Raw genomic sequence first — 24,094 nt, 5'->3', positions numbered from 1 at the left:
CTAAACTAATTACTTTCAGTATGCTATTCAGAAAGCTGGTTTTTTTCTTCCTGCACCCATCATTACTTACTCATTCTAACAAATTACGATAACAGCAGAGGAAAAGGGGGAGAACACGTTGCAGCAGAAAAAAACTCGTTTCGAAAAGCCTTTCATGTGCTCCTAAAAGTTTATTCTGATAAAGTCTTCCAAAAATCCTAAAAGTGTAATCTGAAAACTCTTCCAAAAATCCTAAAAGTTTATTCTGAAAAGTTCATTATAAAAATCTCTTCCGAAAATTTAAATTTCCAAAAAGCTTGTTGCAAATTTCATAACTCCTAAAAGTTTTGTTGGAGAAACCTTATTCTGAAAATCTTGTTCCAGAATCCTGCTCCAGAAATCAGGCTCGGAAAATTCCAGAAAACTTACTCCAAAAATTTTCCAAACTAGACTTTTACCAAAGGGTGTACTCTGCCTTTTTTTTTCAAACCCAAGAAAAATCCACGAGAAAAATAATTTATAAGACAAGAAAATGGTTTAAATTACAAGGGTAGCTTCTATTTCATTTTATAGAAAATCACCATATCCTAGGTTTCAATACATCGAGAGATTTACCGAGCAACATCTGAATCATCGGAAAGTAGTGTGTTGAGAGGGTCGATCAACAAAGCTCGAATCATGACCACAACAATCAATCATGGTTCACAAATTTGTAGAATAGCGAAAATAGTCGTACAAAATACAATTGATGTTGAGTACGAACAATGAGCAATGCAATACATAACTTAAAAAGATCTTACGCTGTTTCCTTTCACAATAACGGAATAACATACATGTAGAACAACTAATATGATCAATTATCACACAAACCAAACAAGCACCAAAGTATAGCATTGGAACAATTTGTTTCTTGAGCAAACACTAATGTACAATGAGGCCTCATAGACAGCAATGGCTAAACACAGTGAAATCATTTTGAAGTAATGTACTTTATTTGTATTTAAAAGAAAACCTATATATTCAGCACTCACACCCTGTTGCCCGTGGCTGACTGCTGTTTCCAACATCAATTGTGTCTGGCAGATATCTTCAATAAGCACGGACAACAAAACCCAAAAAGAAATATCAGTAACATAGGAATGGATAAATCCAGTTTCAAATAATAAGAACCACAATCTTTGGGTAAACACCAAGAATTAAAAATACTGCAAACAAAATACACACCAATAACCAATTGCAGGACTTAATTATATTAGACAAACTAGCATCTTCAAAATTAAATCCCGAAGCAGTCGTGAATCGTGATTATAGTAAGTAATGCTCTTTCAATATTATTACAAAAAATGACCCATTTTACAAACAAACAAAAAACAGAAACATGCACTTTACAAACAATATCAGCTTGCAATTGCAATTAATAACGTATACCCATGACCAATTATTTTTAGATACAGAATAAAAAATAGTTTCTCTCAAATCTCAATAAGGAAAAATTAACCATAGATAGATCTTCCAATTTTAATAAAGTAGTGAAATAGAACACTCATGGGACCAAACTATGCTCCCTCAAACAAATAACACAATTCATAATCTGAGGCATCTAGTTTATTGTATATGTTGAGACTTGGTGGTAAGTTCAGTTTCTCAGTTGACAAATATGAAAGAAGAGATGCTCAGGTTTAGGAACTTACAATTCTTCTTCTTCTCCACTTTTCAGGGCATTCTTTGCTATGCATTGGAATGCTTCTTCAACATTAATGCCTTCCTTGGCAGATGTCTCAAAATATGGAATATTTCCTTTTGATGCACACCAAGCCCGAGCCTTCTTTTCTGACACCTGCACACAGGAACTTGTTGTGTTCACATCCTTAGCATTGTTTTAGGTATTTCATGAGTCTTAGTGGGTCTGATGTGGGATATCTTTTGAAAATTAGAAAAGAAAAATTGAAGACAGCAAACTTAAGGGGGAAATACCACTCTGCTGTTCCCACCATCAATATCTATTTTGTTTCCTATGACAACAAAAGGAAAATTCTCTGGATCGGAAGGACTTGCCTGCCAAAGTGATTGCAAATATTAGAAGTTGAAAATTCTGCAAAATATTGCTTGCAATAGTATATTAAATCAAGAAATTTACACATTTGGAGGAATATAAGCATACTTGAATCAGAAATTCCTCCCTCCAGTTGTTAAGGTTGTCAAATGATTTCATTGAATTAACATCATATACAAGAACACAACAATCAGCACCCCGATAGAAAGCAACTCCAAGGCTTTGGAATCTTTCTTGGCCAGCTGTATCCCAAATCTGTAAAATTAAGAACATAAAAGTTAATAACATAAAATTTGACCATTATAACTTGAAACATTAAAAACAGACAAATATATATATATATATATGAGAAATAGAATAAAGCCCAAATATAATTTCCACAAGGAACAAAGTTACATAGGTGTCTCACACTGCAAGTGTGTGACTGTAGTACAACTACACCTGTCACTCACAAATAGCAATCTTAAACAGGAAAGCCTCCATAAAGGCTCTTAAGAGAGCAACAAAACAATTTATCCTTTCATCATTAGAAATATAGTTAACTTTAAAATAGTTTCATTCTCGATCCCATCAGATTCAATCTATACAACATCCTAAAGATGATCAATATTACTAATAAAAACCATTTTATTGTATACTATACTACAAAGTCCATATTAAGGTCACAAGATGTACAAGACATACTATAATGACATGAAAAACAATGGGTGATTGGTTTCTCAGAAATGCAAGGAAATGGCACTCTACACTATCTACATTCCATGCACAAGTTCATTTCCATAAAGTCCAAGAAACTATATATTTCAAAATTATTTAGGGTGTGTATGATACCTGTTTGGTTGGTGTTAAACTGAAATTAATGGAATTCAGTAGACACTTACACATTCTAACATTGTTAAGAGTAATGACCAGATAAACTTAATCCAACAAACTAGAAATCAAGGACTAAGTTCGATGTGAACGTATATATGATGCTTCGGCAATTAGACAATTTGTTCCACAGGCTTAATAGCTTGCAAGATCAACGTGTGCAAAACCTATCATTAAGGAGGTTACAATCCACGAATTCTTCCGGCAAATCAGTACATAACTTGACACATAATAAGATAAGGAAATCTTGTTAATAAGATAAGCAGTATCTTCTGCCCCCTTCCCACATCCCAAAAACCACCATCTCACCCAAATTTCAGGTCCATACATACATGAATTCACTATCCATGCATTGCAAAAACAAGCTAAGCACTATCGACAAACCTGTAAGGTGAAAAGCCTATCTTCGAATTGCACTTCTTTGGTCAAAAAATCCGCTCCAATGGTTGCCTTGTACTGATTACTAAACTTCTTATTAACATATCTGAATTACACAGGTTAGTGGAAATACATAGTTTCCACATAAAGCTGAACCCTAGAAGACAAATTGCATCGTAAATTAAAATAATAACAATAATAAGCACAAACAGGAGTTTCTATACAGAAACCGAAGGATACTGGTTCATCAAAGACGTCTTCCCCACCCTGCGAAACATCAACAGCAGCATCACACAGTGATTTCAAAAGAAATAATAAAAAAAAAAACGGTAAAACTCTGCAAGTAACAAATCGACTAAGCGCAATTGCAAATGCGAAAGAGATTTAAGTAACGGAAGCAAAGGTCATTGTGATCCAAACAGAAACACGAAAAATTCCAGAATATAAACCAATCGGATGTAAAAGGAATTAACGTAACCAAATAATGGAAGGAGTGAAGAAAGCGGTTGAAAAGCGCGAAGAAAAAAAGAGATCTGTCTGACTATAAACCCTCGAAATGGAAAAGGGGGAAGAGACGAACCCACTGTCGCCGAGAATGATGACCTTCAGGAGAGTTCTTCTTCGGGAAGGCATGGTGGTGGCAAGGGATGCGATCGGAGAAAGTAAGAATGAAAAAAAGTGTTACACAGTGTTTGACTGAGTCGTTGCTCTCTCTCTCTTTCTCTCTCTGCACCTCCAAACTCAAACTTCTCTCTCGTCTCTCTGCAATGTTGCAATTGCGAACGTCTTCTTCTCTCTTCGCGAATATTCTCTCTCGCTGACAGCTGGACAATTATTTCTCTCAAAATTATTTATTTACTAATAATTATCGTGCACAATAATATAGATTCATATTTTATTTTATTTCTAAATATTTATAAATAATTACTGATTAATTAGTGATTTTAGTTTTATTAACACTATTAGAAATATAATTTATAAATTATCATTGTAAAAAAATATAGTTAACATAATAGTTGGTGAAATTTTAAAAGTATATATATCTCTTGAAGATTTGCTCCAACTCCGTGAAACTCGTGTCATTCCCATAGAAACACACTCCACACAAAATGCAACACTCACCGTCTCAGAACTGAAATAATAATTGAAATATTTAAATAGTATTTCATAAACTAACCTCATCATTGAATAATTCATTTACCGAGCACATGATATGTGTTTGATCGTGAAATATCCCAAAACTAATTTAATGAAGCAAATTATCGTATTTATAATAAAAAAATGTTTTATTACTTTTTAAATAAATAGTACTTGAAATGGGAGATTTTTCTATAATAAATTCAAATAATCATATGCAGGTCATAACAATGAATCTGATCATTCTTGATAAAAACAGATTTAGCAAAGAAGGAGGTGCAAAATTATCTTTGACTGGACCTAGAGACTGTGCAAGAAGACAGGTAGATATGTTAGTATATGTTCATTTAAAACTTATCATAACATGTTACTATCTTAGAAGAATTAAAAAATGTTAATACAAAAAAAACCAAGTTAATAGACTTCTTCTAAGTAAAATTCAACTTCATGGAAGCAATATTTTTACAACCCTTTCGTACCTTTTAAAAAAAAATATTTTTTTAACATTATGTGTCTTTTTAGTAAAGCATTTAGAAAAACAAGGTATACTTTTTTTTTTTAATTTAAGGGTCAATAGTCAATTTCATCTCATGGTTTTAAGAAAATCAATTTAGTTCTAAAGTTTTTTAAAAAGTATGTGACTTGGTGTTTTCTCTTAAATTTTCATCAACGGCATTAACTTGTGATTATGTGGCAAACAGAGTGGCATAGTTATACACTCATGTCTCCACGTGTATTCCAGCACACCCCTCTTCCCTCCCACCATTCTTCCCATCAAAGTCTCATTTCCACCTTCAATCCAACCTCTAAAAACTCTCTACCCTCTCATCATCCTCCTCAAAGACCCCAACGATGTTGACAACAAGCATAGTGGTATGGACAAGAAGTTGGGTCATTGCTTCAGACTTTGACAATGGGGTTCGAGGTGGGGTTGCATCGCCGAAGAATAAGGGATTCCAAAGGGAAACATGTTGTCATACCACCACACGATATCGCGTCAAAGTTGGGTCACTGCTTAAATTCTTTTGTTCTTTAATGATCCTTTCATTTGTCGTGTTGGTGTTAACCATTGTGTGACTCATTTCTCTCTATGATGACCAGAGTTCTTATTTTCATGTACAATAAAACTCCTTCATTTCATGTGTTGTGCTCGAGATTTGGAATATAGGCACAAGTATTTGAGTTTTAGCATCTAAAATCTCTATCATTCTTCAATTGCTTTCAATCACAAAATAGGTTTACAACCACCATTCATGCTGGAACCTGAGAGAAATTGGTTAGTAGCTTAGAATCACTAGAGTTTAGATCAAATCTAGGTCTTATTGGAAACATTCCATCAGATTTGGTGTCCTCAAGAGCCTCCAATTCATTATTGGAGTCTTTACCCACTTTTTTTTCTTTTACATTTTTAAAAAATATCAATCTTATTTTATTTAAAAATATTATATCAACTAAACTATTTATGTAATATTTTGTCACCATTTTGTTTACAAATTTAATTTTTTTTTAAAAAATAATTAATTTTAAATAAAAGTTATTTTGAAGTTTAAAATAAGTTATAACAAATTTACCATTATTATCATTGGATTTTTTCATGTGCCACTCTACTTGCAAGTGAGATATACACAAGGAATATTTAATACTATTTATTGTGACTATCATTCTTTTCAATTTGCTAATTACTTTTTGTAAAAAATTAGAAGAAAAATATTTTTTATTCAAGTAATCATTACATATGTCACTATGAATTACAATAAATAATTAGGATGAGAAATTTTATAAACAATTAACAATGGAAACAAAAATTACTTCTCAACAAAATTAATAATTAATGACTACTAATTATTGTTAACCTAAGACTTTTCTTTGAGGTCTTTGAATTCTCTTTCGCCTTCTCCTCGAAAGGGTTGTTTGTGGTTTGAACCCCTTCTTCTTCGATGACATAACTCCATCTCGGACTCCATTGTAGGAGTTCGAAATAGTGACCAACTCTTCGCCCACGTAAAACTCTTTTTCCGACATCGCGATGTCGCGCTTGTTGCCAATGTCGTTGGATCGCTAATGAGGATGATGAGAGGGTTGGGGTTTGGAGAGAGAGGGGAGAGGATTTTCAAATGTTGGGTTGAGGATGAAGATAGGGCTTTAATGGAGGAGAATGGAGGGAGGGAAGATGAATGTGTTGGAATACACATTGGATTACAAGTGGAGACATATATGCATAATAATGTCACTCTGTCTGCCACATTATCACAAGTTAATGTCGTTGATGAAAATTTAACCGAAAGAACCAATTTACATATTTTTTAAAAAGCATTATAACTAAATTGATTTTTTTTAAACCACCAGATAAAATTGGTTACTGATCCTTAATGTTTGGACCAAAAAGGTAATTATAGAAAAAATTAATTAGAGTATTATAAATTTCTTATTAGCTATTGTATTTATTATTAATTTTTTTTAGAGAATAACTATTAAGTATCTACAATTAAATTAATGGTATGTTGTCTTTAATTTGTCTCTTGTTTTCTTAAATTTATGATTATTTTATTTATTGAATACATTTAATTGACTGAAAAATGTAACTCTAATATAATTCCTTAAAAATATAAACTTTGAAAATAGTAACTTCAAATTCAAATAGTATTATTTAATTGTTTTGAATAATTCTTGAAGATTTGTTGTATGCCAATGTATTATGATTGAATTTACTCTCATGTTATGTTATGTCATCAAGGTATGCTTTCATATTTAGACTAATTTTTTATCGTACAATTTTATTCATTCGTCTTTTGTCTTTATATACGACAAATAAATTTCACGTCACTTAACAGAGAGAGAAAACGTGTTTATTATTCTTTTTTATTTTTAAACATTTGGGTTCATTGGTTTGATCAGTTGATAATATTGCATTTTTCGTGACATATTTACTTTTGTCCGTAATATGTGGTATCCCAATTTTCTTGTAGTGGTAATTTGTAGTATAACTTATTTGATCATTTTTAGAAAAGCTAAATTTGTTTGTACAATATTTATTATTTGAATTATATTTTTAGTTATTTAATTATATTTTTAAAAAATTATTTATTTAATGATACCTACAAGTATAAAAAAAATTAGAGGTATTTTTTATGGAAGTATTTAGCGGACAATAAAATGAGTAACAAATAATTATTATGTGTCCACATTTATATAGCACAGATACGGACACGAAGATACGTATAATATCTAAAATGTAGGATACGGGGACACAAATCTATATATTATATAATTTTGAATTATATAAATTAAAAATAAATATTTACGTGCAAAAGTATGTTTGAGATTCTTTTGGGAGCATGAAAATATTTTTCATGATGGGTTCAAAATGATTTGTTCCTTATTTTTATAATCATAATAAAAATTTATACAACAAATTTGAATTTTTATAAAACTATTGTATTTATACCTTTTAAAATTGTGTTAAAACCGTGTTAGAATTTTTAAAAATCCAACAAATATTTTTGAATTGAACACTTCACTGATAAATGTTTTACAAGTGTCTGTGTCCGACACGAATAGACACGGATACGCCATTTAACATAGGTCACACCCTCCCTCCTAAAAAGTAACTTTTCTCTTTAGGAAACCGTGTTTCATGTTTTTTTGCAGCTTTTATCATAAACTTGAACGAGTGTTGTCTTTTGGTTCACTACATTTGTGTATGCAATTTTTTTTTGGATAGAGAGCAAATGTTACATGCGTCCTTACATGAGTTTTATTAAAAAAAAGAAAATTTCCGCTTTAAATTATATATGTTTGTTTTATTATGCTTGCATTTCTAATTTTTTTCTCCAATTTTGTTTATTTTTTGTCTTATTTTTTTCACCTTTTTCCTTTTTCATCTCTTTTACGATGGTGTGAGGTTCTGTGTCGATATGTGATGATGCATTGACATTGTCTACAATAAAAACAATTACTTAACATTTTAATAAATTAATATTTTAATTATATTTAATTTATTTTTAATTATAAATATTATTATATTATTGTAAAGATTTTTGAAGTGGGTATTTTTTACGTGTCAACTAAATTTTATGCATGTTGATATTAGTATGATGTCGTAGACGATGCAAGACCACACTAACAATATAACATTTTCACAAACTAAAAATGAAAGTTTGAAACTAATAAGGCTGATTTCGAAAAGGAAATACAAAGAACAAGAAAAGCCCTAAAAGCAATTCTTAAATATACTAGCGGAACAATTCTTTATATATATATATATATTTATTTAAATATAAATTCATGTATATTTAAAATAAAATTAATGTACCAATCTCTTCTAAGTGAGAATAAATAAAATAAAATTTTAAAATTAAAAACTATTTATTTAATAAAAAAGAATATCAGTTTAAAACATAAAAAGTAACAAATCTCTCTACTCTTCTTCTAAGTATCAACAAAATCAAATTAATGTATCAATCTCTCCACACTCTTGGTAGTTAGTGAAAACAAATAAAATAAAATTTTAAAATTAAAAAACTACTTTATTAACTTCTAAAATTATAAAATATCTAAATAACCAAAATAAATTAATATTTTATTTATAAAATATCTAAATAATCAAAATAAATTAATAGAAAATATTAAGAAAGTATAAAAGGAAAACAAGTTAAAATGGAGAATCCTAAAGGTATAAATTATTTTGAATAATTTACATTTTAATTAGTTAAGTTTTATTATAAGATAAGAAATTATAATTTTGGCATATTTACGAAGAGGGAGAGGGTAACACGGTAGGAAGCAGTGGGTAGTATCCACTGAATCTCATACTACAACTACAAAGCCTTCTTCTCTGTTCTCTGTTCTCTGTTCTGTGTTCTCTTGAAGATCCATAATTCTTCTTCCTTCTTCGTAAACTTGAGTGGTGCACTCGCAGTGCAGGGGAACCTACAAACTTCAGATTCCGCACTTTCCAGATCTCGTACATTTCGCCGATGGCTCAACCGCTCGTGAAGAAGGACGATGACCACGATGACGAAGGTCATTATTTCATTCTTCTGCTTTTCTCTCTCTAGCAATTCGATCTTCTCTTTGTTGTGCTTTGTTTGCGTGTACCTCTCTATTTGTTGCCACTGCCGGATCACTCTCTCGCTTCCAGATCCAATGTTTAATTTCCCTTTCCCGTTGCGAATGCGGTAGGGTTTGCTCAGATCACGATGGTTGGATTGGATTTGAACTCCGAATCACCTCTCATATGTTGTCGTTTTAGAAACTTCAATTGATCCGGACGTATAGGTTGCAATGCAGATCATTAATCATGTGCAAATTGCAATTGCTTGTTTGAGCAGGTTTATGTGATGATTGACGAATTGATACTTGATATACAGTCTACATTTTATAACTTTTTTTTCCTTCTCTTTTTGGTTCACATGTCTGGCTGGTGTATTGTGACGAGTCCTGCATATATTATAAATGACTCAACGCTCATTTTTATTAATTAGTTTTGATTGTTTAACAGCTGACTATTCTCCCTTTTTGGGAATTGAAAAGGGAGCTGTTCTTCAGGAGGCCAGGGTTTTTAATGACCCACAACTAGATGCTAGGAGATGTTCACAGGTTTTTCTTCGTACTTTTTATTCAGTTGATCTTTTGTTTTAATTCTTTTATTCAATGGCTGAGTTCGACATTGCATATGTTTGTTATCTTTTGTTTTTTCCAGGTTATCACGAAACTTTTATACCTACTAAACCAAGGAGAGACATTTACAAAGGTCAAGATTTATTTCAGAGATTTCTGTTTGTTGATAGAATGACTTTGTTGTACTATGTTAGAGTTGTTATGAACCCCTTTTCAGTAGTCTGTTCTTGTTGTAATTTCATAGGTCGAAGCCACAGAAGTTTTCTTTGCTGTGACTAAGCTTTTTCAGTCTCGAGATCTTGGGTTAAGGAGAATGGTGTACCTGATAATAAAGGAACTTTCCCCCTCTGCGGATGAGGTTCAAAATTCTCATAATTTTTATTAAAAGTCAGATTCACATATATGGTCTGCATATGGCATACAGAGATTGTGACTGTTCTATCTCCCTTTTTTTTAATAGGTTATTATCGTTACAAGCTCCCTCATGAAGGACATGATTAGTAAGACTGATATGTACAGGGCTAATTCTATTCGTGTCCTTTGTCGCATCACAGATGGAACACTCCTCACCCAAATAGAACGATATCTGAAACAAGGAATTGTAGATAAGAATCCAGTTGTTGCAAGTGCAGCCTTAGTTAGCGGCATTCATCTGCTCCAGGTATTATTAAAATCTATTCCTCAATTCTGTATATTTCATATATGCGGTCTGCTTATTTTACAACTCCTTATTAGACATCTCCAGAGATTGTAAAAAGGTGGAGCAATGAGGTTCAAGAAGCTGTTCAATCAAGGGCAGCTCTTGTGCAATTTCATGCACTGGCTTTGCTCCATCAGGTATGTTGCCTGATTGTGTTTCTGAATCTTACAATTCAAATGATGTGACAAATGATGTGTAATGCTCAACGTAATAGTTTTAAACTTAAAAATCACCACAAGTGTCACAAAACAAAATCTCAAGTCATACCTGAGTATGTGAAGCCTTTATTTTAGAAGATTAAAAATAGAGTAATGGAACAACCCAATATAGTGCATAAAACAAATGAGTGACAATGTGAAACCCAATTTCAGAAGAATAACAATAGAGATCTAAATAATCAAATAGGGGCGATCAAAGGTGTTCCTTTTCATTCAACTGTTTAAGCTTATCAAACATTCAATTGCATTGATAAGAAGTGGTAAAAGTGAAGTAAAAATAAACAAAAAAAAAAAGAAATTAATTGTTGAACTGCATCATTTATATTGGTGATACAAAATCAGGTTTCTTTTCATTTAAGTTTAAGCTTATCAACTCAATTGCTTTGATATGAAGTGGTAAAAGTGAAGTAAAAATAAACATAAAAACAATTAATTGTTGAACTGCATCATTTATATTGGTGATACAAAATCATTCCAATTCAATTATGTATTTAAGATTCATGGTTATGTGTGATTCTTCACTTGATATGAACGATGACTAATCCAATTGTGTGATTCAAATCATGAATTGTAAGATTCCTATAATTATGTTTCTTGGTGTATTACTATAAATTCCACTTGAAAACCAAAATCTTTGTTGCCCTGTCAGACCATTTTGTAAATCAGTGTTGTAGTAGAATTCATCAGCCACTGGGATATGTTGCAAGAGTACTTTTTATGGTCACTTTTATTTTTGTTGTATTTAAAATTCATTGAATATTCAGGATGAACATTTATTTCATTAAACTGTGTTAAACCTGTTGGATATAAAGGTTTTTCATATGTATCAAAGCTTCTATGACCAAGTAGTCCAGAGTTTGATCCTTATTGCACCCAATTTTCTTAGTAAATTTTCAATTGAAACACAAATCTTTTAAGCCCAAAGAGCTCTTGCATAAAAAGTGTATGAGATTCATGTGCCTTCACTAACTGCTTAAGCGTTTGGGATAATTGTTTCATTTCATGACAACCTTTGGATGATTTACCAATCAAATTCATTTTCACATAGTCAGTAGCACAATAATGTCAATATTGCACCATGTGGCATGACACCCGACAATTCCTCCAATGACTGTTGTATTGCATTGTCCTTGGTCAGAGAAGTGCCTTTTACAGCTAAAATTGCGGCCCAAGCAGTTGTTACACAGAAGATGCATTGAAACTCGCTTTGCTTCTGAAACCAGTGTTGTTTCAGGACTTTTATTGGGATCTTGATTCATGAAACAAGTGTTGTTTTGTGGCTGCAGCCCCTTCCTCCTCTTCCTTCGTCTGCAAACTATACAATCCACAAATCTGTCTGCATTTTTCCACCATTTGCAATTTAATCTTCTAAGAAGGGGGAGACCATGCTTATCTGCTGGGGTCTTAGGGTAATAGTAAACACAGTGTCAGGGTTGAGGGGATTGGGCCAATGGCCCCTGCAAATGTTTTTTATTGAGTTTATTCCTCTTTTATTTTGGTTCATTGGACCTCATGGAGTCCAGTCTGACTTTTTTATTTAAAGCATAATAATGGGATATACTAAACTACATAATAACGATAGTCTTTGGATATTTACTTGAGAGACACCTATTACTTTTTATTATTTGTTATGAATGTCATAATTTGAGTAATTTTAATCAATTTTTAAAATTTATTTATTGTATATAAACTGTGAAAAAAAAATTCAGAATACTGGCCATCTAAATATCTGTCACCTTGCTTTGGTGTTTTTTGGGACAGCTGCTAGGTGCTTATAGCATAGCATGTACTGTTAACTATCCATTTTTATCTTAAGGATTTGACTTCTGTATAACCTCAATAAGTAATTTTACAAAAAATAAAGGAAAGACAATATTTCTTAAAATAGAACTACAGAGTTTGTATTGATTTTTTGGTTTCTTGTCCATTGTATGGGTTTATACTACCTCCTGTGACTGAGACCTTGGCGTACTCCTATTCGTTCACTTAGCTTCAACTACAGCTGTAGTTTATAAGTGGCCCCTATTGTGAAAAGTTTTGGTATCACTTTAGTTTTACAAACGTTTATATGCTTTTAACCTCTAGTGGTAAATTAGTGTAAACCTTTGCACATTGATTGTATATATTTGTCTTGTGTAGTGTTTGAGCATGATTCTGATGGAAATTCTACATCTCATAATTTTGATTTTACCTTTCTGAGTATCCTACTTCTATTATTGTAAAAAAATAACTATATAGATAGAGTACTGACATTGACACATGGTGGCGAACAACATTGCAGATACGGCAGAATGATCGACTAGCTATTAGCAAGCTGGTTACCAGCTTGACTAGGGGAAATGTTCGCTCTCCTTTGGCCCAATGCCTTTTGATCCGTTATACAAGTCAGGTGTGTTTTCCCTAAAATTAATAGTTCCAACTGAAATGATATTTTTTCCATAATCTTTATATAGCATAAGAACTGCAGGTAATTCGGGAGTCAGGAAATAACACACAATCTGCAGACCGCCCTTTCTATGATTATCTTGAGAGTTGCCTTCGTCACAAGTCAGAGATGGTGATTTTTGAAGCAGCCAGGTCAATTACAGAACTCAATGGAGTAACTAGCCGAGAATTAACTCCAGCAATTACAGTTCTTCAGCTCTTCTTAAGTTCGTCCAAGCCAGTCTTGAGATTTGCTGCTGTCCGCACCTTGAACAAGGTTAATCTTTTTTAATGACTTTAATTTCAGTGACCTTTTCATTCTGCTATAAAATTTTACAAAGGATATATTACAGCCTCCATTCTGAAGTGAGCATTTTGCATTCTTGCATGCTATGATTTTGGTGAAGTTGATAGAAAATCATAAAATCTGCTCATTTCCCTTAGCATAACGATGCAGATAATGTCATAAGACGTGTTAAACTGGATTCATTGTTTTATTTACATGGTTTTGAGTGTGGTTTTGAACTTTGCAGGTGGCAATGACACATCCAATGGCAGTGACTAACTGCAATATTGACATGGAAAGTTTAATCTCTGACCAGAACAGAAGCATTGCTACACTTGCCATCACTACTTTATTGAAGACAGGAAATGAATCTAGCGTGGACCGTCTTATGAAGCAGATTACAAATTTCATGTCTGATATTGCTGATGAGTTCAAAATTGTTGTTGTTGAAGCAATACGATCACTGTGCTTAAAATTCCCTTTAAAATATAGATCTCTGTGAGTATATGTCATTCTATATGTTTCTTTCCCCCCAGAAGTTACATTTTTTATTTGAATGTTTTCCTAGACAAATAATCTAATCTACTGATTTCTTTTCTCTTATTATTTTTAGGATGAATTTCCTAAGTAATATTCTTAGGGAAGAAGGTGGTTTTGATTACAAGAAAGCGATTGTAGATTCAATTGTGATTCTTATCAGAGATATCCCTGATGCCAAGGAAAGTGGGTTGCTTCATCTTTGTGAGTTTATTGAAGACTGTGAATTCACTTATTTGTCCACACAGGTAGTAACTTTGGTTTTGCCCTTTGTCATTTACTGTGTGCATTTTTTGGATTTTTATCTTATGTTACTTTCTCTCTATCCTTTAGATTCTGCACTTCCTGGGAGTTGAAGGGCCAAAAACATCCGACCCCAGCAAATATATTCGTTATATTTATAACAGAGTACATCTTGAGAATGCGACTGTTAGGGCCAGTGCTGTTAGCACAATGGCAAAGTTTGGGGCTGCTGTTGATGCATTAAAGGTATTACTCTCCTTTGTTTATCAATAATTTTCTCTACATTTCTCCTATACTTTTTTTGGTTTTTTTGGTTGATATTTGTGATTAATTTAAATCCCATAATTATTGCTCTTTGCAGCCCCGCATATTTGTGCTGCTAAGGCGGTGTCTTTTTGACAGCGATGATGAGGTGATTTTCTGTCATAACAATTTGTGACTCTGTAGGTGTTTAAACTTTAAATCTATTACTTGCTTTGATTTATAACCGAATGATTTTTTATTTTTTTGCAGGTCCGTGACCGAGCAACACTTTATTTGAACACACTTGGAGGTGACGGCGCAGTTGTTGAGACAGATGAAGATGTGAAAGATTTCCTCTTCGGGTCATTTGATATCCCACTTGTCAATCTGGAGACTAGCTTGAAAAACTTTGTAAGTTCTCCCTATTTTCTTCCTTTTCATTGGTTAAGGTCTCATGGACATTTGCATGTTTTTAATGTGAATGTAGGAGCCTTCAGAAGAGGCTTTTGACATTGATTCAGTGCCCAGGGAGGTTAAATCTCAACCTCTTGCGGAGAAGAAAGCCTCTGGTAAAAAGCCTACTGGTTTGGGTGCTCCTCCTCGTGCTCCCTCATCTACTATAGATTCCTATGAAAGGATGCTTCTATCCATTCCCGAGTTTGCAAACTTTGGGAAGCTTTTTAAGGTTGTTTTACTCAATTATTGCCGCAATCTTTATTTTGTTTTATTTTTCCATATGTATTATGTATCTTATGATATTATTGTTACCAGTCTTCAGAACCTGTGGAACTTACTGAGGCGGAGACAGAATATGCAGTTAATGTTGTCAAACACATTTTTGATAGGCATGTCGTGTTTCAATACAACTGCACAAACACGATACCAGAACAATTATTGGAAAATGTAATGACTAATATAGATACTGTATAATTTCATACTATGATGCAACTCCAGGTCTTCTGAATAATTTATTCCACTTTTCCAGGTTATTGTAATTGTGGATGCATCTGAAGCAGAAGAATTCTCTGATGTGTTCTCAAAGCCTCTTAGATCTCTTCCTTATGATTCACCGGGCCAGACATTTGTGGCTTTTGAGAAGCCTGAGGGATTGCCAGTTGCTGGAAAATTTTCTAACGTTCTGAAATTTATTGTTAAAGAGGTACTTCACCCTTTGTCTTTTGGAAGCATTGTGGTTTTTTTGTCCTAGACTTAGACCCTGGAGTATATCATGGCGTGTATCTTTTTGAGCATGAAGCATATTTGATTTTTCTCCCATAGGTATTTTGTGGAAAATAAAGCCAATAATACTTGTGTGTGGAAATCTAATGATGCTACATATATTGGATATTGATCAGGTTGACCCAAGCACTGGTGAGGCAGAAGATGATGGTGTTGAGGATGAATACCAGCTAGAGGATATGGAGGTTGTCACAGCAGACTACATATTGAAAGTGGGGGTCTCTAATTTCAGGGGTGCATGGGAAAGCATGGGCCCTGACTATGAGCGAGTGGACGAATATGGTCTTGGTCCCAGGGAGAGTTTGGCTGAAGCTGTAAATACTGTCATCAATCTTCTTGGTATGCAGCCTTGTGAGGTAAGCCAATGATGTCAATAGCTGCTTTCATAAACGTTTGTTTTTAGAAGACTGGTCCCATTACATTAAAATTGTCACGAGTCATTTGTACAACTTTTACTGCATCACATTAAAATGTTTATATGTTGTTCACTATTTGCAGGGAACCGAGACAGTCCCGCCCAATTCAAGGTCACACACATGCTTGTTGTCAGGTGTATTCATAGGGAATGTGAAGGTGCTTGTGCGGTTGTCATTTGGACTTGATGGTCCAAAGGATGTTGCGATGAAACTGTCTGTCAGATCCGAGGATGAAACTGTCAGCGACACCATCCATGAGATTGTGGCTAGCGGCTAGTGCACTTCACTCAACTCGGCCTTTCTTTTTGTTACTGAGATTTTAGCATCCTTACAGATAGCTGTGTGTAAAGAATCCCGAAGTTGTACACTTAGTATATGCAATTTATTGGCCACCCACTGCATGTTTGGTAGACTAGCTATCATGCTTGATATGATCATACTTCATTTATTTGTAGCGACTGTAATACGAATTTTGGTGATTTTCATAAATATTTGTTTTTCGTGATTTGGATCTGTTGAAACAGAAACTATTAGTGCATAAGAAATGTTACTATTTTATTGGATATTTGTGATTTTGGGATGTACTATTGTTCAATGGTATAGATGTGTTTTAGATAAGAGATTTAATCGCTATAATGATCCTAATTTGTTCTTTTTTATTTTACGATTCCTTCAGCTAAAAAGGATTCAGAATTTCGTACACGATCAGGTTATTCAATTTAGGCTACAACTTTAATCGTTACACCCAGATTAAAACCAAAACTTGCATGTAGATTACTGGTTACAAAAGTCTCATCTCATATTAGCAGCGGGAGATCGTATTTTGATCTACAATTTGCTATGGCTACGGCAGAAGCGAGTGAGTAGGTTTTAGTCGCCAGACTACTTAAGTCTAATGATTGAAGCGGGGTGCCTCGTAGCTCCCTACATTATGGTTTTGCTGGACAAATACCATTTATAGTCATTAAAACAAACAAAATATTTATTGAATATAGTTTGGGAGACTTTCAGGAAGCTCCCTAGTATTTGATTGAATATAGTTTGGGACACTTTCGGGAAGAATTGGTTAATTAGTAGTGTCACTCCACAGGTTTTTTTTAAGTAGTATACTTAGAAGTATCATAATTAAAAGGAATTGGTATGTATAGCCATGCTACGCTGAAGAGACTAGAAAACAAACCGTCCTTCATTTTTGTTTAAGGTATGGTTTCCGAAGCGGGTAGTACAATGGAAAAAGTACTATTTAGATCACACGTGGACAAACAGACACGAGCATAAACAAACCGGTGCACTAGTTGCAAGCCTAAAATGAAGGGTTCTGTGTGAGAGAGAGCATGCAATTCGTCTTCAATTTCATCATCCCCTCAATGCTCAAGTCGTCTTCCTATGCCCTCCAAATGCCCATATCTGCCAGGGACAAGTAGTTAGCAAATATATTCAGTGAACAAGAGCCATCTATATAATCAACACCCACTTTTACACTTTATATGAAATTAACCAGTAAGCTTTTCTGAGTGATGGATGATATGAAGGAAATTCCATAGCCTGTAAAATCAGTGGCATCCACATTCTCATTCTGGGATATACAATGTCTTAGGATTCTTGTATTAACCAATTATTCTATTAACTTTTGGAAGTTACAGACTTCTTAAAATCTCCATAAAGTCAGGCCCTTTAATAAGGCTTATAAATTCGATTGCTTCAATATTTTTCATCCTATAATCTAGTGAATAATAAACAAATATCAACCACAAGCAGAAGCTAAGAATTATTGAATAAGTACAAAATGCATGCCCACCTTTAAGTTTGTGTCCCAACTTCCTGTACACAAAGCACTTCCATCAGCTGACAAACCTAAACAGCTGATCCTGTCATCATGAGAGTCTTGGAGAGATCCTAAATTCAAGACCACCTGCAAAGAATCAAACAGATATTCTGTTAAAATACTGAGCCAATTTCATTCATAGTGCAACTAGAAGAATGGAACCTGAAGTTGTTATATGTTTGGCTATAGGACCAAGTACCTTTGCCAGTAAAGTGTCCCAAACATAGCAATCTCCATTTGTGTATCCAGCAAAAAGAAGTCTTCCTGAAGCAGAGAATGCAATGGAAGTCACAGGCGGGATGTCATTGTCACTGTGCTGCTGATAATATACTTGAAGTTGGTGTCCAGTCCTAATGTCAAACAATCTGCAGGTACCATCCTCTGAGCCGGTTCCAAATCTATTTCCATCTGGAAAGAATTTAACTGCATTAACATCTCCCTCATGCCCATGAAATGTCCGCACTGCTCGACTTGCCACGCGAGTATCCCACAATCGAGCAGTTGCATCACAAGAACCGGATACAAACATTCTTGAGTTGGTTGCATTAATGGAGATACTGAGAGAGGATAAAGAAATAATATGTTTTCAGAAAAGATTTAAATATCAACAAATAATACTTGAAAAGAAACACCCTATTTAAACAAGATTTCATAATTTATGTGTGTAGAAAGAAAGTTATAATTTTATGTGGATGCCTTGCATTTTGAAGCAGCAGTGGTCATCCTTTTGTAAATTAATTTATTCAATAAATCAAAAGCAACAAGGGTAAGCTACTACCCGCCTCTCCTTTATTTTGCATCAATAGCACAGATTGTTAGGGGTTGGAGCTAAAGTGAAGGAGAAGTATGTTGGCAACAAATAAAGAAGTTGGTTCACAAGAGAGGATCCATTACACAAATATAGGAAAGAAGGCATGCTGGCAATTAGCAAGTTCGTAAGAAAGGGGAAAACATTGGTCCTTGGAGGAGAATTCTTTCTCCTTATTACTATTCAATTTCATTCAATCAACAAAATTTATTCTTTAGATTCCTAACACAGACGCCCCTTCATTATGAAAGCAGGCAAATACCTCCATTGAGTTTACAGAAACACTGAAACTATATCCAATATACTATTATGTCTAACAGATTCTTTAACTAACATATTATCATGAATGTCTAGTGGTCAAATCCTACCCTTACTCAGGACTTAAATAACAAGAAAAAGGGAAAAGATGCATGATTGAACACTGAGAACATTCAAATCTGCTGCACTGCCAAATGAATGTACTCCGACCTTTTCTCCACAAGTGAAAGGTTGATCTGTGTAGGAAAAATATTTGACCATAAAACAAACATTCATGATCTGGCAAGTCCGCTAGTCTTACCAATATTGTGGAGTGAGTTGTAGAGTTTTGTTTTGTACAGACAGAGACAATAATTCTTTTGTAGGATTTCATAATAGATGGGAAGTAGGCATAATAACAATACAAAGGAAGAGATAATTAATTACTAAAACAACAAAAATTGGTTCAAACTAATTCAGTAAGCAAGTAACATACCTGTATACATCTGCAGTATGTCCAGACTGGAACTCTCCTCCAAAGACAGATGTTTTAAGGCCAGTAGTAATATCCCATAAAACACATGTCTGATCACCAGAACCAGTAATTAGATGAGTATCTTCATCTGGAACATACTGACAAGAGGAAACATAACCCTTATGTCCACTAAGCATCCGGGAAACAGGTAGATTCCCATCTTTGTCAGTGGGTGAATTAAGATGGAAAATAGAACAAACACTGTCAAGACCACCACATGCAACAGACTGACCAGTTGGTGAAAAAGCACATGTCATGACCCACGCACAAGGCAGCTTTATGGCATGGATTTTCTGCCTAGTTAGAGCATTCCACACTATTAATCGCCCATCTTGAGATGCACTAACAATCTGACTTTTTTCAGAAGTCCAATCCAACGAATACACCTGCAAATTTGAAATGAATCCCAAGTCAACCAAAAATCTGCAAGTTTGAAGTTAAGAAGAAATGTACAATAATCACTAAGTAGTATATCAAAAGCATGAAGATTGCTGCGATGTAGACAGAATAAGGCTATCTCTCCAGTCACAGCTGAGGAGGAGGAAGCAAAAAGAAAGTGCAAAGGAGTAATCTCACAAGCTATATTCCCTTGGATAAACTTCTCCACATGGAAAAATAAAATAAGAAAAAAATGAAATAAACTTCTCTCAGAAGTTCAAATTAACTTGTGGATGAGCTAATTTGTTAAAACTCTCTCATTTTAACATTTCCTATAACCAATATCCTCTTCTACAATGCTTAAGGAGAAGTTTATCCAAGTTATTGAGAGGTAATTAATTCCATAATCATTCAACAACTAAGAAATGCCTAGTGATAAGCAGCAACCGTGATGTTCTTGAAACTGAAAAGTCAACCAAGTTTAGCAACCAAAATTGAGGAACAAACGAAGTCATGCACAACATGTAAAAAAGAAAAGCATAAAAAAAATTAAAAAGGGCACCTTCCCCGTGTGACCCTGCAAAGTTCTACAGCAAACCAGATCCGTAGGTCCAAAGGTCACAGGTGTTCTACCCTGAGACCTCGCATACTCGCAGACTGAAAAATTCCCATCAAACAAAGTGTTCAATCAGCAAGATCTAAGACCAATTATTAGCACCATGTTCTACAAGTTGAACCTCAAAAAAATCATTAATAAAAATAATCCCAACAAAAAAATGAAAAAGAAAAAAAAAGGGTTATACTATCCGTGTCGAGCAAAGAAAGACGCTTCTGCTTTAATCGGTGCCTGAGATTGTTGACGGTGTCGATGGCCGCGGAGTGACGGTCCTTGAGCTCCGCAACAGACATTTGGGCTCCCTAAGCTGACAGAGCAATTAAGGAAGAAGGGAAGAGTTTGGGAAGACCATGTTTCTCAGAATGCTTTTTTATTTCATTTTTACAACATATTATGGGAAAGGTTAATTATTTGTAAGAGATGAAGTTGAGTTAAGGATGTTGGAGTTAAGGGACTGTTTGGTGGGCTTCAAAATAGACAGAGCAAGACAATGGAAATGAGAGAATATCAATATTGTAACAAACCCATTTTTTAAAGAAACTCATGAGATCCGCACAGTAAAATTTTCGTGAACATAAAATCGAATCAATTTTATATTTTTTCAGTGCATTTATAAAAAAAAAAAACTTTTGTTTAAGTTTTTCATCTATGTACTTTTTCTTTCTCTGTTTTTGCTTCAGTTAAACAAAGCAGTAACAAAGCAAATAAGTGAGTTGTGGTTTCTTTCTCTTCCTAACTTCTGACACTGCATGTGTGAATCTTTCTTGAGCCGACAATTCTTCTACGACTCACTTTTTCTCCACCTCTGTTCCTACTAATCCTTCACCACTATTCTCTCACCTACAACATTTTAATCTTTGCAATTTTTTCAAAGATAATCCTACTTGTTTGCAACTCATTTTGATTCATTCTAACTTAACATAAACATGTGTAATGTTGAATTTTGAGTTCTTCTTATTCCAAGAACACTGTTTCTTTTGATTTTTTTTTTTGTTCTAAAGCTATGAATTTTAGTTTTGAGTGTCACTTCAAGTGTGGATGGTACATGCTTTAATGATTAATTCATACTACACTATTTAATTGTATCAAATCGTTTCAAAAGTAATCTTTTCCTAAATTATCATTCTTTGAAACATGAAATTAAGAATAAAAAAAAATTGTAGTACAAAGTGATAAGATGTATTAGGTAAGGTTGTGAATATCCTAGACAACTTGATCACATACTATTTTATTATCGGGTTGGGTATAGAACGACAATTTAAGGTTAAAAGTTAAAGTCATTTTAGTATAAGGTTAACTTAGAATTTATATTTCATGTTAGACTAATATGGAGACTAATTATGAAATTCGTGTTAATTTAGATCCACGACGTGAGGGTGTAACTCATCTCTATAATTAGGTTTATCGAATTAAGTCGAAATAGACATTTAATAACTTTTATTTCCTCCAACCACTAAATACTAATCTCGAGTATTTGTAGATACCTATCACACACCATCAAGAAATCTAGAAAAATATGAGTGAATAACGTGAAGAACTAAACATTTCAACTAATTGAACACAAAATTAGGTTTCTCAAAACACAAAACAAAAGTCACAAAAGCAAAAACTTTCAACTAATTGAATGTTATTTGAAAAACAATGTAAAACTAGTTAAAATTTGCTTATATACTACACCATTAACAATAACTTCTTCTTTTGAAAAATGCTACTTTAACACCTGCAAGCAAAAAAGGTATTGGGGGAATATAAAAGACGTCAAGTTTAAGTGTAAGGAATTTCTTACAAACATAGGTGAAAGAGTGTTTGGATCTTGACTCGAGAGACGTGCTTGACTTATGACTCAATTGGAACCAGAAGGAGGAGTGTTTGACTTTGAACTCAATTCGAACCGGAAAACCGTCTCCTACCACCAAGAGAATTGAAGGAGAGGACAAAAATGCACACAAAAATCTCGTGCAGTGATCACGCACCACACCGAAAAATCATCACACATATAAAAAGATTAAAAAAAAAAGTAAAATCACCAATATTGCACAAGAGAATAAAAATATTTGCGGAAGAAAAAAAAATGGTAAGAATATATTTTCAAATTCTAAAAATGCCCCACTCATTTTCATTAAAATGTCACCCCCCACATCTATTAAAAAAAACGTACTATTTTCTTTTATTTGATACGAGAATAGTATATTTTACTTACTTACCTACCCAATCTAACATCTCAGGTTATATCAACGTTATCGAACATTAATTTCTTAATTAATAACACCCACTTTTTATTTTTATATTATAGGAAGGAGTGTAACGGTATAACGTTAACATTATTTTAAACACCATAATAAATATTTTTAGAAGAAAGATTAAGCTGGTGATTTACGTTTGTTAACTAATTGATATTTTTACTATTTCACAACTAAGATATTATTTATCAATATAATGATTGGAATAGTCATTTTATATCTTTTTATACGATAAAAAAAAAGGTAAAACATTAAGTTCAACGCACAAAGAGAAAAATTATACTAAATGAAAAACAATGGATACATATATCTTAATAAGAATTCATTTTGTATCTCTACTTTAAAGAGTCTGTTTTTATTTTCACAAATTAAATTATGAGTATGCTTGGATTTCATTTAAAAACAAAGGTCACCTCAACTTTCATACAACTTTAAAAAAAAAACACTATAAATTATTTTTTATTAAGCTGAGTTTAACTCATTTTAGTTTCTAACTAAACAATTTTGAAATTAAATAACTAAGTCTTGAAAGACACATATATGCTGAGCTGAATCTTAACAGAAATATTGAATCATGAAACAATTTTTTTTAGCTGTAATCATTCTAATAATTTACAAGAAAAAAAAACATTTTTTACGCCATCTAAAATTTCCTACTCTAATTGGTGTTTGAAACTTTTGGTATATATGAGGATGACTTCTTGAAGTTTTTTTTTTCAGGATTTATTTTAACAGGTAGGGTTTTTGTTAATTAGTTTGGTATTATTTGTCAGATGTTGATTTCTGTATAAGGATTGAACCACTTGAAGTGGTTTTCATTTATTTATTTTTTATTGCTGATAAAAGAAATTCTCAAATCTCAAACATCAAAATTATCAAATCAAAAGTAATATAAATAGACTTAATATGCTCTAAAGAAAAGCTTTCCCTTAAATTTTAGATTCCTCAGTTTACATTCTGTAGAGCTGTATGCTTAAAATTCAACTCATGAAAATCTAAAAAATTTGGTTCCAATATTTGACTTACAAAATTTGGTGTCATAAAACATTAGAGAATGTTCAATTTGGTTTCAAACATATCCAATTTTGCAGCCTTTTTGTTTTGCATACTTTT

The 24,094-nt window shown here is 33.1% G+C and overlaps 3 protein-coding genes across 3 annotated transcripts; 1 reads left to right on the top strand and 2 right to left on the bottom strand.

Moving 5' to 3' along the window:
- Positions 1-730: 730 nt before the first annotated feature.
- Positions 731-4,133, bottom strand: LOC137824976 (ras-related protein Rab7). Its single transcript, XM_068630652.1, has 7 exons — positions 3,861-4,133; positions 3,521-3,547; positions 3,287-3,386; positions 2,141-2,287; positions 1,954-2,034; positions 1,671-1,816; positions 731-1,066 (listed from the first exon to the last, which is right to left on the bottom strand). The coding sequence occupies exons 1-7, from the start codon at positions 3,911-3,913 to the stop codon at positions 1,000-1,002; spliced, it is 621 nt and encodes a 206-aa protein (XP_068486753.1). The 5' UTR covers positions 3,914-4,133; the 3' UTR covers positions 731-999.
- Positions 4,134-9,123: 4,990 nt separating this feature from the next.
- On the top strand, positions 9,124-16,907 carry LOC137820920 (coatomer subunit gamma). The gene is made up of 18 exons (XM_068625266.1): positions 9,124-9,439; positions 9,918-10,015; positions 10,119-10,169; positions 10,281-10,394; positions 10,497-10,697; positions 10,772-10,873; positions 13,236-13,343; positions 13,422-13,655; positions 13,912-14,162; positions 14,278-14,449; positions 14,535-14,690; positions 14,806-14,856; positions 14,958-15,098; positions 15,175-15,372; positions 15,459-15,590; positions 15,673-15,846; positions 16,043-16,282; positions 16,425-16,907. Exons 1-18 carry the CDS (start codon positions 9,394-9,396, stop codon positions 16,617-16,619), a joined length of 2,664 nt encoding a protein of 887 aa, XP_068481367.1. The 5' UTR covers positions 9,124-9,393; the 3' UTR covers positions 16,620-16,907.
- Positions 16,908-17,507: 600 nt separating this feature from the next.
- LOC137820931 (guanine nucleotide-binding protein subunit beta-1) lies at positions 17,508-21,328 on the bottom strand. Its single transcript, XM_068625277.1, has 6 exons — positions 20,929-21,328; positions 20,688-20,782; positions 19,709-20,133; positions 18,367-18,724; positions 18,141-18,254; positions 17,508-17,749 (listed from the first exon to the last, which is right to left on the bottom strand). The coding sequence occupies exons 1-6, from the start codon at positions 21,032-21,034 to the stop codon at positions 17,714-17,716; spliced, it is 1,134 nt and encodes a 377-aa protein (XP_068481378.1). The 5' UTR covers positions 21,035-21,328; the 3' UTR covers positions 17,508-17,713.
- Between the last annotated feature and the right edge of the window lie 2,766 nt (positions 21,329-24,094).

This window comes from Phaseolus vulgaris, chromosome 11, assembly GCF_000499845.2.
Source record: "Phaseolus vulgaris cultivar G19833 chromosome 11, P. vulgaris v2.0, whole genome shotgun sequence".
Lineage (NCBI taxonomy): Eukaryota > Viridiplantae > Streptophyta > Magnoliopsida > Fabales > Fabaceae > Phaseolus > Phaseolus vulgaris.
Note: the sequence above shows the minus strand (reverse complement) of the source record. Positions and strands in the feature narration are given on the sequence as shown.